Source organism: Lycorma delicatula, chromosome 8 (genome assembly GCF_047948215.1).
Source record: "Lycorma delicatula isolate Av1 chromosome 8, ASM4794821v1, whole genome shotgun sequence".
Classification (NCBI taxonomy): Eukaryota; Metazoa; Arthropoda; class Insecta; order Hemiptera; family Fulgoridae; genus Lycorma; species Lycorma delicatula.
In genome coordinates, this window is record NC_134462.1 from 123,491,694 (window position 1) to 123,508,510 (window position 16,817).

The 16,817-nt window shown below is 28.8% G+C and overlaps 1 protein-coding gene and 1 long non-coding RNA gene across 2 annotated transcripts in view; one reads left to right on the plus strand and one right to left on the minus strand.

Moving 5' to 3' along the window:
* Positions 1 to 4,560: 4,560 nt before the first annotated feature.
* wrm1 (wurmchen 1 transmembrane protein) lies at positions 4,561 to 11,674 on the minus strand. Its single transcript, XM_075372906.1, has 3 exons — positions 11,602 to 11,674; positions 7,673 to 7,896; positions 4,561 to 4,871 (listed from the first exon to the last, which is right to left on the minus strand). Exons 2-3 carry the CDS (start codon positions 7,869 to 7,871, stop codon positions 4,708 to 4,710), a joined length of 363 nt encoding a protein of 120 aa, XP_075229021.1. The 5' UTR covers positions 7,872 to 7,896; positions 11,602 to 11,674; the 3' UTR covers positions 4,561 to 4,707.
* Positions 11,675 to 13,224: 1,550 nt separating this feature from the next.
* The window catches only part of LOC142328879 (uncharacterized), a 37,368-nt gene continuing 33,775 nt past the window's right edge, over positions 13,225 to 16,817 (plus strand). The window contains exon 1 of the long non-coding RNA XR_012757375.1: positions 13,225 to 13,355. This is a non-coding gene — a long non-coding RNA (uncharacterized LOC142328879). The remainder of the gene's footprint in view (positions 13,356 to 16,817) is intronic.

Genomic DNA, 16,817 nt, shown 5'->3' on the forward strand with positions numbered 1-16,817 from the left:
TAATCCCATGGCCCTGATACTTTATCCTGTTTTTGCTTTGAAATTAAATGATGCATATAGTCTATAAAAATATTCATATTAAAGCATAATATGTAATGAAAAACAGAAAAACTGTATAAAGTATTTTGTATTACTGAAAAATACAACCGTTCAAAAGACTGGTTATAATTAAAATAGTTGTCCAACTAGGAAGTCAATTTTTTAGTTATTAAATTGAGGGACCACAGGCTTCCTAACAAAATAATTAAACAATAGTTTTTTAACAAGTAAAAAATGTTAGTTGTTTGTAAAATAAAATATGCTATCCCTATTCACATCCTTAAATCACACAATGTACATTGTAATGCTGTGATTTCTAGTTTTTAAACCACTTCTTAGATTTTTAACAATTTAAGCATTTCAATACAATTAATTCATTTTGACAGACAAATAAATAAAAACATACAGTAATAAACAAAACTTGGTCCTTTTTAAATACCAAATTTAATTGGAGTATCTGGTTAAATTAAAATATTTGAAATAATACATTCTAAAAATTTAATTGAAACTTAATATTTTTTACAGTTATTTTGATAAGAGCTTAGATCTCTATTTTTCAACTTTAACCAACCTAATATCTATTGTTTTAATATCAGCTAGTTCAAAATAGTATGTTCTTCCTATATTGCTTGATTTGGGTGTCTGCATGTACAAAGGATGAGTTCAAAAAAATTTGTTTTAACACACTTCCAGCATTATTTAAGTACAACAAAATCATACATGATCAATCTTTGAAAGGTAAGAAGCAATTGAGGAATAAATTTTGCAAACTAGGTGTTAATGTTATGACAAATTGGTCTATACTTATAAGGATACTTTTCAAGAAGATTCCCGCTGATCTGGAAGAAAGGTGGGCACTTTCTAGAAGTTAGTCAGTCAGACAACTAACTACAGATTGCCTTTCTTCGGTGGGCATCTTCTTGAAAAGTACCCTTATAAATACAGGAACATAATATTCAGTTTCTTGCGATGGTTTTTTATAAACCTTATTACTTCTTTTATTCAGTTTATCTTTAAAAACTTGAGAATTTCTTCAACGGAGTATGCATATTCTAAATGATAATAAATATTCTATTTTGCAAACATTTTTTCCACACATTTAAAAAACTGATTTTTAATGAGTATATAACATTTGTTGAAAAGCATTATTATTGTTTATTTATTTCTTTATTTAGTTGTTTTTTATCTTTATTTCTCTATGTATTAAAAAAATTACCTTTCCAGTAACTTGGATACTCTAGTTAGTACTTGTGGAAAAAAATTCATTCATAGAAAAACTTTACAAAAATTATTGTAAATAAACTTATTAATTAAAACTTTCCATTCTACACTGCCATTTCTGAACTGTTAAAACAATAAATTTGATAAAAAATATTAAAAGTCAAACGTGTAATAATCTTTAAATAAAAATTTACATGACCATACTGATGATTGGAAGAAATTTTTAATTTTCATAAATATTATTTAATATTGGACTACAATAGTTTAAAGATATAAGAGAAGTCTGATATTTTCATTGGAATTTGAAGAAAATTGTTTGGAAGACATAAGATAAAAAATAATACATATTCTTGTATTCCAGAGGGAGACTCAATTCACACTTACCTTTGCTCTTTCTTTTTCCTGTTTAGCCTCCGGTAACTACCGTTTAGATAATTCTTCAGAGGATGAATGAGGATGATATGTATGAGTGTAAATGAAGTGTAGTCTTGTACATTCTCAGTTCGACCATTCCTGAGATGTGTGGTTAATTGAAACCCAACCACCAAAGAACACCGGTATCCACGATCTAGTATTCAAATCCATGTAAAAATATCTGGCTTTACTAGGACTTGAACGCTGTAACTCTCGACTTCCAAATCAGCTGATTTGGGAAGACGCGTTAACCACTAGACCAACCCAGTGGGTTAATTCACACTTACCTGCTTTGTTACACAATTTCTCAAATACGTAGTAAAAACTATTATCAGAAAATCAAAAACTAACAATTTTATAATGTACTATGCAGCTTTACAAAGTGGCTTCAGCTATAAACAAAAATCCACCATTTGAACCAAAAGCAATCCTTGCTTATCACGCAGCGTAAAGGCTACTACAGCCACCACAATTTATTGATATCTACAGCGTGGCAGTAATTGAAAAAAATTTCAGTTGTAACTAACACAAAAACTGAACTGACAGATTCCTCTCAATGTGTCTATGAATTGGAATTCATTCTTAAAGCCTACATATACATTTCTAAACAAATATTCATGACTAAAAGTAAACAAAATAACATGACTGTCATTATGTAATAATAGATCATTGAGGGTAAAAATAATAAAAATGATACACAAGAAATTTAAATTTAATTTATTCTTTATTTTTAATAAAGAAAAATTATAACAATAATAGTTAATATATAACTAATTTGTAAAATAAAAATATATATAATCAAATCATGCGTAATTTCATAATAATAAATAAACAGTAAAAGCAAATACTTTCTAATACAAAAATACATTTATGAATTGTAGAAAAATATATAAAAAAGGGACGGAATATGTAAAATGATTAATATAACATACACATATATTTTTACCATGTAGGCACTTCTTTAAAAAAACATCTATAAAATATTTTATTATAAAAACTTTTATGATTATAAATAAATAATTCTTAAGTGATTAAATTGAATTATAATTAGCTTTCTAATAATAATACAAATAATGTATAATTTAATAAATAGTGGAATAAACATTATTTTATGCCAAAATAACATAATATTAATTTTCAGAAAATATAAGTAGAAGGTTTAATGTGCAGGGAATAGAAAAAATATAATTAAAAATAAATTGAAAAAAGTTAACTTGTACGATTAAACATTCTTTGTAATTAATGATAGAAATGTTTTTGGTACTCTTACAAAAAACGTTCACGGCAGCCATGTAACATTAATCTTCTCTTTGTAGTAGTTATATTTATCAACTTTTGTGTTGATGGAAGGGCAGTATAGAATAATTAATTATTTAGTTAACATTTAAAGACAGATTTAGATTCTAAGAGATCTGGTTTTACTAAAATAGGCACTTCAGCCACTAGTTAGATTTTAATAAAGAACAGTTTTACACAAGAACTGTCACCATTCCACCAAATCTCATTATGGAAGTGGTTACCTGAATTTGTAATAAACAAAAGAGATGCCAATTAATCCATAAAGTTATTTGTTAGCCTAAAAAAGTAGGATATAGTTTAGCCTTGCTCAGAACTACATAAATTAAAAATACTCTAAATATATAATTTAATTTAATTACTAAATATTAATATACTGGATTATACCCTTTTGTGAGTTTTTCCAAAAAAGTAAATCAGATGAAGGCAGTGATCATCTAGTAACATCTCTTGAGGAGGCTGGAAGCTGCTCAGTTTAAGCTGAATTGGCTGCTTAGGTCTATAATTTCCCTCGCCTCACGGTAGCTATTTATTTGTTACTGCAAACATTTACAAAATGACAATCTACACTGTTATGACTGTTTTTAGACTGAAAAATTTAGGGATATGTTTTTTAAATGTGATTCAAACTGAAATTAATAGGCAACTGGTTGGAATTTTTTTATCAGTATGAAGAATAAAATAGAGTTTTGGAATGATACAAGGAATGTGTCCACAAACAATGTTTTGGTAAAAGCTGACCATCACAAACTAAAAAAACATTTTGACGATGAAGTCAAAAAAAATAAAAATAAAATTACATCATGATTTTTTTTTACATGTTTCTAGAATAGTTTGGAAAAATTATTTACAAAGATTTGGACAAATGATCAGCAAGTGTTGATTGGGATATGTTGAAGCTTTTTTCCTATGAAAACTGATTTCATTAGAAGATGAATTTTGAGGGAAACAAAAAAAATAACATTCAATGATACAATTGGTTTAGTTCCCTAATGCAACATTATTACGTTAATCCATCCACCTAAATACAAAAAACTGAAGGTTAAATATACTTAAAAAGAAAAAATAACATTAATTTTAAAAGTTACAAAATTATAAACTATTTTTGAAATATATAAACCTAAAAAGAATTATTAAAAACTATAATAAAAAAATGTAAAGAATTAAGTGCGTAGTCTTAATACTAAATACAAAATATTCATAAATCTCAAATAAAAACAATTATAATGTATATAGTTAAGGAGACTGAAGGAATGTTGAGAATATTATAAATTGTACAATACAATACTTCAAAAATTATAAATTAAATTTGAAAAACTTAGAATAGATGAACTAAATACAATATGTCATAATTGCAATTTCTTTCAAGTTACTCATAAAACGTATCTTTTAGATAAAGTGTAAATTTTATACACAGTCTATATAATAACAGTAATTTCATTTCACTTCATAGCAGCATTATAAAACTGTTCAGATCTCAAAACTTAATTTCATACTTAAATATACTGAACTTCAAAATTATTTTCATGCATATGAAACACGTTGTTCGTAAGTTTTATCTTCCCATTCATACTCTGTAGGTTTGGCAGTGTGACGTAACTTACACCAACGAGGCCCATATTTAAGCATTACCATGATACAAAAGGCTACAAATAATGCAAGAAATGTAAGTGGAGGCCAATAAACGTGAAACATTTTTCTTTTCTTTCAGAATAAATACTATGGCACAATTTATTTTTAAAGGTCACTTTCTCTTTTTGTCAATTCTAGATGTTCGTCTTCAGGAAAATGAGTATCATAAACTGGACGTGGGCCACTGTATACGTCTTCAAGTTCAGTTAAATCAAGAGGTGGCTGATTTGCAGGTGTTTTAGTCCAAATAGGTAAAATCCAACGATTTCCTTAAAAATAAATAAACATACCAGTATATAAAGAAAATTATGTAACTATTAGTTCTACATTTTTTATTTTTAATTATAATATTAACAATGAGAATGGTATTTACATATATGCAGAGTGAATGTTTTTTCACAGAGTTAACTGCCTATATGATGCTTAGTTACAATGTGTGATTATCCTTGAGATTTTTTTCTTTTCTTATTGTTAATTACTTCTGCTGTAAATACTACATAATTATCAATACTTATTGAGTTCCTTGGTTTAATTTCCAGAGTGAGTGCAAACTCATAAAAAAAATCTACGTGTAATAAGCCTGTGCATATCAGCACATAAAAAAATCTTGAACTGTGTTAATTCCTAAAGTACTGTTGCATTAACAATGCTGTAAGGTAATTTATACAATAGATTGTATTCATACTATGTTCATGGGGTTACAATTATTCCTGATTCTTCCACATCCATATTAATTTCCTTATTTAATTCCAAAGTTTAATATCTTAACTGTTTATTTATTATTATTAAGTAGTGAAAGTATTCGGTTGGTACTTTATTACTACCACCAACTAATTATTAAAATATATTTTATTTTCCCCAAAAATGTATTAGATAAACTAGCTGACCCGGCAATGCTTCGCCATTGCTAGATTTGAATATACATATATAGATTAAATGAACACAAATAAAAGTTTGATAAAACATTAAAAAACTGAACATTACTGGAACTTCACAAAACTTAACCTCTCCCTTTTTTCCATTTTCCCTTTATCCCTATTTCCCTTTACATTAACTAATATATATTCTGAATATGATCCTAATCAGACCATAAATGCAAATTTTCCAAAAATCTCAACCCCCAGCGTCATTTAGAGAGTCCATTTTTTGCAGAGGTATGTAACACATATTCTAAATATGAGCCAAATTGGACCATAAATACAATTTTTCAAAATATCTCGACCCCAGCACCACCTAGTGATCCATTTTTTGCAAAAATTATTATTTTCACATAACTAATATATATTCTGAATATGAGCCAAATCTGACAATAAATACAATTCGCTGAAATATCTCGACACCAACGCCACCTTGCGGGTCCAAACTATTCAGAAACCTTCGTAGGTGTGTGAATAACAACTCACCAAAGTTTCATCGTAATTAGATGAATGGTATAGGAACGCATATGGGACAAACAAACGAACATTCATTTTTATCATAATTGCAAACCCAGCAATGCTTCACTATTGCTAGATTTGAGTATCTATAGATTAAGTGAGCACAATTGAAAGTTTGATAAAAAACCGAACATTTCGGAATTCACAAAATTTAATCTTTCACTTTTTCCTTATTTCCCCTTACCATTTTCCCTATTTCCTTTCTCCTTTTTATTTTTAACCTTTTCCATTTTCTCATTTCCCCTTTTTTCCCCGCGCATAAATCGGTCGAATAGTTTTTTAGTCTATAGTGGGCACACATATGAACATAGACTTTTATTTATATAGAAAAAGAAAGTTTGTTTGTATATTTATTTTGTAAATACCTCGACACCGGTCCCACCTAGTGGGTATAGTTTTTGCAAAACTAGTTCTTTACACGTAGTGTTTTCTTTGAACATTAGTCATGGTTTTGCCCATAAAATTATGCATGAAGAGCTCAGCTTCTGTAAGTAAAGTCTTTGTGTGATGGGTACCAAGACAACTTATTGCACAACACAAGCTCTAATGTGCTGTTGCAATTTTGAGATACTGGAATACCCGCCCGACAACCCAGATCTTGCTCCCTGACTTTCATCCGTTAGGCCGCTCAAGGATGCTTTTTGAGGTGGTTGACGTTACACAGACTTAGATGTGTATGAATCAGTGTAAAAGTTGCTTTGCGACCAACTGAAGACCTTCTTCTCGGAAGGAATATACAAGCTTGTGGATCGAGAATGAAGTGGATCGCAAAATAGTGGATATAGAAAAATGATACATATTTTGAACCCCTACCTTTGTGTAAATAAATTTTAGAATGAAAAGGTAGGTAATTTTTGACTCGCCCTTGTAGTATAATTCATAAAAGCTATTTATATACTACAAATAATTTATTCACAATAAATGAATACAAAGTTGAAGATAGTGTAGGTATTGTAATACAGCTATTTTTTAATAATTATACCAATACCAATTTTGTCAATAGCAATGAAAAAATTATTATAAAAATAAGTTTCTAGCATTCAGTGTGCATACCAGGATATGAAATGTTTTATGCAAAAATATATTCCTCCTATTTACGAGACAACACCTTTTAAAAATATCTATTCAAACCTATCCAAACATTAAATTATATTTTAAATACAGTAAGTTATCAATCTGACCTTGAGTAAACAAAAAACTGTCAGAAAACAACTCTACAAAATACAAAAATTAAATTTAATATTAAAATATAAAACTGCAGATAGTGTCATTTCACTAATAGAAAACAATATTTAATAACCTATTGTATAAATACATAATAAGATAGTAAGCAAATATACAGGACAGAGATGCACTACTGAACATAATATAAACCAAACTGCTAATGTACAGAAGTCAATTTATTATAATTGACCTTCTCTAATATAGATGTTAAGAGGATGTCACTAAATTAACTTGGGGTTAATGGGTTTAGAACAGTTATGATATTTGTATTATTAACTGATGCTATTTATAACTGAAAATTCATATACAGTGTTAGTGCAAAATAAAAAACTATTTTATTGAATATTATTTAACAGTTGTGAATAAATAAGTAGTCCATAAAAATACTACATTCAATAAAAAAAATTTACCTGTGTTACTATCTTGCCAATAATCCTTATGCTTTGAACACCAACAAAAGAATATGTTCAAAATAAACAATGCCAAACCAAATATTGTACAGAGAGATATTGTAATATAAAATGCAGTAAAATCTCCAAATTCTCTGTGTTTATATAATGGATTTTTCATATATTCAGAGCGGTCATCAGAATACACATTCACAGACATTCTTTTTTATTTTCATTTACATTATCTAAAACAAAAACATGCAAATACCAAAATAAACTGTTTTATATTATATATAAAATTAATGAAAACACTAAAAATTACTTTGGAATTGTTTTTTCATTGTTTTAAAAAAACCCCAACTTCCCTGTATGTTTTAGTAAATTCTTCATGCAATATTTAATCAAATAATAAAACCAGTATATGAAGATGATGCTTTCATACATATCATTATTTCAGCTGTTTTCGTTCCACTGCAGGATGAAGGCTTCTTCAGCACATTTTCAACTAATCTTCTTCCAATTTGGTCCAATATGCTCGATATCATCAATCCAACAAGCCTTTAGTCTTTTTCATGGGCATTTTCACATCTAGCAATATACATTCAAGTGCTAATTTAGTTCATCTGCCATCAGTTATTGTCCAAGTTTTGCTTCCATGGGTAAGGACTCACAGAATATATTGAACAAAAAACTTTCTTTTTAAGAGAAAAGGAGAGTTTGTTCTCCTTTAAATGATGTTAAGTCTCTGAATGCCTGCCATCCTAGCCTAAGTCGTTCAACTTCTTTGAGTATATCACCCTCACTGATATTCATTGGCCAGGATGTATATAATGATGTTACAAAGTTCTTTTCCAGAGCAAAAATCTTTCTTTTTTTCAGCAAATTTGTGAACATAACCTGGCTCTTTTTAAGGTTCATCCTTAGACCATAGGGTTCACCAGCCACCTGCAGTTCCTGTTGTCTGTAATTCTTTGGTTTCCATGCGAAGAGAACTATGTAATTTGTGAATCTCAGGTGTTTAAGATATGCGCTGTTTTTCATATGTCCATTCCAGTTTTCTAAATACCTCTTTGAGGCAGACTGAGAAGGGCAAAAGTGGTATAGTGTTGCCTTGTACACCTTTTTCTACATTTATCTCTACTTCATATTCATTGATACAGATGGTAGATTTTGCTTCTTTGTATACAGATTGTAGTTTATATAGACTGAGTTTTCCTATTTATATAATGAAATTATTATGGCCTGCGTTGTTACCAAATCAAATGCCTTTTTTTAGACAATAAAAGCCATACATAGGGGCATGGTGTATTCGTTGTGTTTCTCTATGACTTGCTGAACAACCAGAATGTGATTTATTGTGCTGAAACTACTTCTGAAGCTTGCCTGCTCCTTTGTTTGTGATTCATTCAGTGTTGGTTAGCATTCTTCTGTTATTTGCTTAGTGAAAACCTTGTAGATAACTGGGAAACTTATTGGGTGATAATTCGTCAGGTCTTCCTAAGTTCATTCCCTACATAAGAAAGGTTTTGTGTAGAAGAATCTCTTCAGCACATTTTTCTATGCATTTGTATACAGAAAATGAGTATCAGCTGGTTTTTTTATGAGTCCCTTCCCCTTTTGACATGTAATGAGTCCTTGCCAGTTGGTTCAATGGAAGAAGAGTAAAAACAATATGAAGATAACAATTATGGGAGGATTAGTAAGTTTTATTTAATATACAAGGGAGTAGAATATGTTTGAACGCGCAAACGTAGTTGAGGGGAAATTTGAGCTATCCAGGGAAATTTCACAAAAATTTTTACAAGTCATGAAAAACAGAAATCACGATGTAAATACCAACTGATGTTGTATTCATATCAGTTTTACAATTATTAACTAGAATAATTGATCTTTTAATAAGTTTTGAAAAGAAACATTCATCTTATTGAGTATTAGGCATAATGAGAACAAAGATAGTAATGTCATTCCTGGTGAGCGATGACTCATAAACTCAAATTGTGACAGGCAAGAGACACATTACTGATAAGACACATTGTGGTCACCAGTGTGTACGTGTGTCTCATCTCCTCCCTACTGCACTATTTGTTTAGTTGCTTTTGGGTAGGCAATAGTGTTTTTTGTTTTAATTAGTTGGCCGGCTGCAAGCTATTGTTTTCTTTTAAAAGTGAAGTAGTTAAGCAAGTTTTAATAATGTTAAGTGACATACACAATATACTGTATACAGAGTACAAAATATCATAATTGTACATTAATTATGTTGACATTTAAAAGTAAGCAAGACGTAAACTTGGCGTTTTGTGACTGGCACAGCAGATGCAATTAACTTGGAAATCATTTTGTAAATAAACACTCAAATGAAAAACCAAGAACTAGAGATGAAGTTAGTAGTTCTGTATTTTTTGAATAAATTAAGTGTCTGCAACCCATGTATTTTTATTACTTCTCTTTTTATAACTTATCACATACAATAAATTGGTCGGTAAAATGTAATAAACCCTTGCCTTAGTTTTGGGGAAATTTCTGACCGAAAAAATTGCGTTTGGGAGAAATTTCAGGGGTCTGAACATTTTCTGCTCCCCTGTTAATATGAACGCTTTAACTGCTACTTTGGCTTTTGTACAATCCCTGCAAGAAAGTAATTCAGAAATAGTTGTCTCATCACTGATCTTTAATAAAGAAGTGCTGCTTATATATAAAAGCTGCTGGCACAGCATCACAGGTAGAGCCAGAATGGAAACTATGAACAAGTGGTAGGAAGAGGAAAGAATGAACAACCCATAGAAGAGCTGATGATTGCTATTAATAAGAGTAACTTTCTGTCAAACAAAGTAATAATAGTAGTAGTAATTTCCCATAACAACAGTAATGTAGTATTGTACATAATATAAAAAGGTCTATCTAGCAGATAATTCTATCACCATAGGTTTAATAAAAACTATTCATTTATTAAAACAAAAATGTGAGATTACTTTCTCGAAAACACATCTACCAGCAAAATAATATGTAATACATAAACAAAAATCACTCTTAAAAACATACATAAAATTAATAGCAAGCCTACTATATATCTAAATTAGTTTTTCACTACTTAATAATAAGCATTTTTCAAATGATCTCAAATAAAATTTTTTTCTCTTATATTTTTATATATGAAGCATTACTATTAAAACTGTTCAATTATGAAAATACTGATTCTAAATGTTCCTTTTGTTAAAACAAAAATTATTTATAGACATTAAACATAAAGATAATATTAAAATAAATACACTAAACATAATCCAGTTTCTATTGTCCACTACTTGAAAAATGCTAATGTTTTAATTGTCTGATAGTTAAAAAAGTAACTGTCGTTTCAGGCATTCTTCTAAGTTTTAAAATTAATTCCATGGATGTTTCATTAAGATATTTTTTATAATAAAACTGCCTCAAAAAATAAAGCATTATTAATGAATTCACTGTCAAGCTGTACCTTTATTTAATTTTAATCATTCGTTATTTATAAATATTTATTGAACATTAGAATGGAGAGCTTTATAACAAAAAATACAGAGATTATTAAAATCGGTTATTCAACAAACTGTAATGATACAAAAAAAAGAAATGTTAAATTAGTTTTATTTTAGTACAGCAATGTGCAATTTCGGTGTTATTAAATCTTTTATTATTTTATTAGAATCAGCATTTTAAAAAATGATCCGAAACGAACTAAACCTTTCCATGTTACATAATAAAATAAACAAATGAAATGTTTGTAAACGCAATGACAACGCCTTCAAAAAACCAGCGAATTTGTTAGGTTAGAAAAACCCCGCCCATCTCATAACCGAGATTATTTTAAAATAAACGTTAAGTATTAAATATAAAAACTAATAAATAACTTGAAGCCAGTAAAAAAATTATAACCAAATAAATTACTATAAACAATACAACAAAAAGTTTCATTCACTTACACAAGACGCCACCACCACACCTTCTTGTTTGTTTGGAATGTTATTTGCGTTACCAACCACATAGACATCGTTTTAAACATGCAAATTTTGCACTTGTGAAAAATGATACTTGTAAATGATAGTGAAAATAGATATAATAAAATTAATTTTTATTGAAAGCTCTGATGAAATACATCTATTACTGTAAGGTAAATTTTGTTCATTCGAAAATTTTATTAACCTTTAATGTAAATTGAAATTTAAGATTTGTTCGTTACAAGTGAATACATATTTTATTTATTATAAAAATAAATCAGGCAGATTTAATTAATATGAACTGAAATGAGAAAAAAAATGTTTATATTTATTTTGTTTCGCTGTTAATTATCAAACTTGGCAAGTGGGAGAATTGACGAATAAGATCGTACACCCCTCTATGGTGAATGAAATGGCATGGACGCTTTGTTTTTTAAATACTAAATCAGAACTGGTGAGTCCTATTTTATTTTCTCAGTTCGTTTAAAGTATGGTTAATTTTTTTTAATATAATGGTTAATGGACTTTATGTAGCCTTCTTCCTAAGTTAAGTATTTTGAGGTGATAATTTATTCTTTTAATTTATTTGCTAAAAGATTTTGGTAAACGTCTTTGTATTCTTAACAGGTAAGTTGAAAGTAACTTATAGTTTTAATAGGCTATGGTAAAACAGAGGCAAATGTAAGGACGGTACTTAAAAAACACTAGACTAACATTATGATCTATGTACAAGTTGTTTTGATGAAAATCTTTTTGATGACAGTACAATTGTTGCGATTCATGTTTTCAGAACACAAAATATTTTGGAATGTAGTTATCAGCCCAGAATGGCTGCAGTATTACACTATTAATGAAATTATTTTACAGAAATTCAGATCTAAATAAATAGTGAAGCAGCATACCTTTTAGCTCTTTGTTACATTACAGAAGCTAATACCTCATAGTGATTGTGAAAATTACTTTTATGGTCAGTAGATTGTGTCTTATTCAACTAACACTAAGAATTACAAGTAATTCTTTATGCAAGTAATCCCAGCCTTAGAATTTAGAGGATAAGAGTTGTAAATCATTAATTTATCTAATCAGAGATTAATGTAAATGTATATAGAGTGAAGGAATTATTGTTTGCTGAGTGGTTATAAAACAGTTATTGATTGTTATTGCTTTATCATTATAATTAAAGAAACCTGTTTTCTGAATGGATAATAGATTTTTGGTGGAATAAGGGTTTAGATTTACAGCTTAGCCTTTAGAAAGGATGAGCTGTAAAGATACTTCTTTTGTTTGTGCTACTTACAGGTAGGAAACAGTCTTCGGAAAGCCCCTATAGCAAAGTTTTTGAACACCCTAAATTTAAAAAATATGAACTAAAGTACTATTCAGAAAACCTGTAATAATAAAATTATAATAACATAATGTTAATAGGTTATACTGTAATTATTATTAGTATTAAATAATGTTTTATTATTACTATTATACCATTTATATTATCGGAACTGTAGTTATCAAAAGTGAAAGCAGATTTGGAAATAGAATAGGTCAGATAACACCAAAAATACCAAAGGACTCTACTTCCATTACTTTATTTTTAATTCAGGTTGCAGAGGTGTTTAATTTTCCCCAAGGAGGGTGATGAACTAAAGATACTGATTAAGGAAAAATTAGATTAATCCTTTCACTTCATACTATATTTCTGTCACCATGGCAAAAAATAAGTTATGAATTTTTTATCGTCAAAGGTGAGTGTACTTTAGTTACCATAGTTATTATTATTCTATGTTTTGTAATGAGTTTCTTTTTAAGGTTTCTATATAGCCTGAATTCTTTAATTATTATTTTTCAGTATTATTCTCACAACCATGTGGATAACATACAATGTGGAGGAGGTCCAGAGGGCTCACCCTCTGGGTAGATGGGAATGGCGAGCAAAGCAAGGTCTGCAACCATGGGGTAGGCCCCTTGGAGCTTCTGAGTTAGCTCTGGGATTTACCTGAGTCCTGAGGGTCCAGGTTCTGGCTAGACGGACTGGCTAGTTTAAGTATAAAGCTTAAAAATTCAATAGTATTGAATATCCTACCAATATTCTAAAAGAAGTTATAGGTCGTATTATTTTTCCTGTCCCACTTATTAATGAATCTTTTAATAATGGAGTATTTTTTAGCTGCCTTAAGACTGACATTGATTGTTATTCCTCTCCCTAAGAAAGGTTTGACACTTAATTTACAAAATTATAGGCCAATTTTTTAATGTCAATATTTTCTAAACTATTGTTATTTGAAAACATTGTGAAATATAGACTAATATTTCTTGAGAAGAATAACATATTAAATTTTTAGGATACTTTAGGAAAAATATTTTAAATTGCTTAAAAAATATAAAGATTCCATTTTCAATTTTTTTTTTTTGTGATCTCTGTAAAGAATTTGATTTTGTTCTGGAATTTTTATTAATGATAAAACTTAGCAGATATGGTATTAGAGGAGCTGTTTACAATTGGTTAGTTATACCTTACCAATTGTAAATAGGTAGTTCAAATTTATCTTTTGATGAAGGATACACATATAATATATACATCCTCACTTCAAGATACAGAATGTCAAGTGCCACAGGAAAATGGTCCTTGGTCTCTTGCTTTTCTTATTTAACCAAGACCTGCCTCAATATCTTGAATCATTCATTGTTATCTTCTTTGCAAATGATACAACTGTATCTATATTTGAAGGTAATTTTAAAAAAGTTTGAAAATTCTATGATATCAATATATATTCTCTGGGTGAAATGTAATCATCTAATTATAAATATGGATAAAAGCATTACAGCTCAGGAAAACAACATTGCTGATCAGCTGAATACAATTCCTATTAATAATGATACCAGTATTTATGTTGCCCATAAAACAGATTTTCTGGGTGTTTTATTGGATGACAATTTCTCTTGGAATGATCAAATTAATTTTATTTTCAACAAAATCAAACTGCACTGGTTTGCTTTGAATCACCTTAATAAAATGCTAAATTTGTAATCAATATTTATTATTTAATATATTTACATATTTTCTCACTTAAAAATTATATCATTTTTTGGGTTCCTCAAAAAGTCAGAATTAAGTTTCAGCATATAAAAATGTTTCACAATTTTTTATTTAGTGCCCATAAGTATGAACTATTCTGTAGAGTGACATTTAGAAAATTAAATGTCTTACTCACCCTGTGGCTGTAAATGTGCTATTATTGCTTAAAATAAAAAAGAAAATGCTTATTCTTAAAAATTAATATTATTTATCTCTACCAAACCAGGTAACAGAACTGTTTTTATAAAACCAATACCTTAGGCCTTATATTGTTTACATTGCAATTTTTAATAAATAACCAAACCATTTAAAAATATTTTCTATCTATTTATTTAAAATAAGCAGTTTTTTTTTATAGAAACAGTATTATTCTGTGATGAGTTTTTAAATTATACCAGTTAAATTAAAAAACAACCCTGAATTTTTTTCACATTCCATTGAATATGTTCATAAATATATATTCAAGTAAATTCCAATAACTTTTTCGAATTTAGAATTATTATGTAGATATTTTTTATATTTAATATATTTACCTTAACATTATTTAATATGTTTATGTATTAAACTAGCAGACCCGGCAATGCTTCACTATTGCTAGATTTGAGTATAGATTAAATGAACACAATTGAAAATTTGATAAAACATTAACAAAATGAACATATCAAAACTTTTTAAAATTTAATCTTTCCCTTTTACCCTTTCTCTTTTTTCCTTCCCCCCTTTCATCATTTTCATGTTTACCATATTTCATTTCCCCCCATTCCGTTTCCTTCCTCTATTTATCTTTCCCGTATTATAATCATTTATTTAACTCGCTTTAGGAATAATCAAATCTTGCAACTGCTATATCTTTTGATCTATCGTATAAAAATCAATGAAATTTGATTCACGTATGTAACTTCGATGACAATACAGCACTACGGTGTCAGAATTTGATATGACCCATCCCCACGCGCTATCACTACGCTAAATTCATGCATTTAATTGAAAATTTTTATTTCTCATGAACTATTGTATGAAAATGATTGAAATTTGGTACACGTATGTAACTTCGATGTGTAAAAATAAATATTTTTACTTTTTAGTCTTAATAAAGAAACAAACTTGAACAAACAATAATATTCAGATATAAATATTATTAAGAATATTTTTTTTGGATGTAAAAAATTTATTGTTCATTTTTATTTCAAGACTAAAAATTAAAATTAAAAAAATACAAAAAAACAAAAGAAATTACAAAAATATATTTGATTACATATAAAAAATTATTTCTTAAAAAAGCTTTTATTTAACTAATATTAATATTAACATTAATAAAAAAAGGACACAAATTAGAAAAACCCTCTAAAAAGTAAAAAATAAGAATTAAATCAAATTGAGAATTTTAAACAAAAAAATATAATATATTAACAAATATAAAAATGCACTGAAAAGTAAAAAAATAAATTATATAAATATCTAATAAATAAATATAATAATTATTAAATTTTAAAATTAAAAGTAATGAAAATATTTAGCAGTACGTGGACGGGCATTGTCGTGCAACAACAGAACACCTTTTGACAGAAGTCCTCCGCGTTTGCTTCTAATTGCAGGCTTCAGCTTGGCAGTAAGCATCTCACTGTAACGCGTACTGTTTATTGTCGTGCCGCTTTCCTCATAATGTTCCAGTGCTGGTCCTTGTGAGTCCCAAAAAACCGTAAGCATAAGTTTTCCTGCAGACGGTTGGGTCTTGAACTTTTTTGCAGGGCGAATTTGGATGTTTCCATTCCATACTCTGCCGTTTACTCTCCGGCTCATAATGATGGATCCATGTTTCGTCACCAGTGATAATTCTGTATAAGAAGATGTCCTGTTCGTTACCATAGTGATCCAAATGTTTTTGGCAGATGTCCAAGCGCGTTTGTTTATGCGACTGTGTGAGTTGTTTTGGGACCCATCTTGCATAAACTTTATGAAACCCAAGTCTGTTGCGGATGATTCCGTAGGCAGAACCGTAACTAATTTGCAGACGATGTGCCACTTCATCGATAGTTACTCCTCTGTCTAAGAAAACCATGTCACGTGTACGCTCAATGTTTTCCTCATTTGTGGCGGTAAACGGTCGTCCGGCTCCTTCATCGTGCGTAAC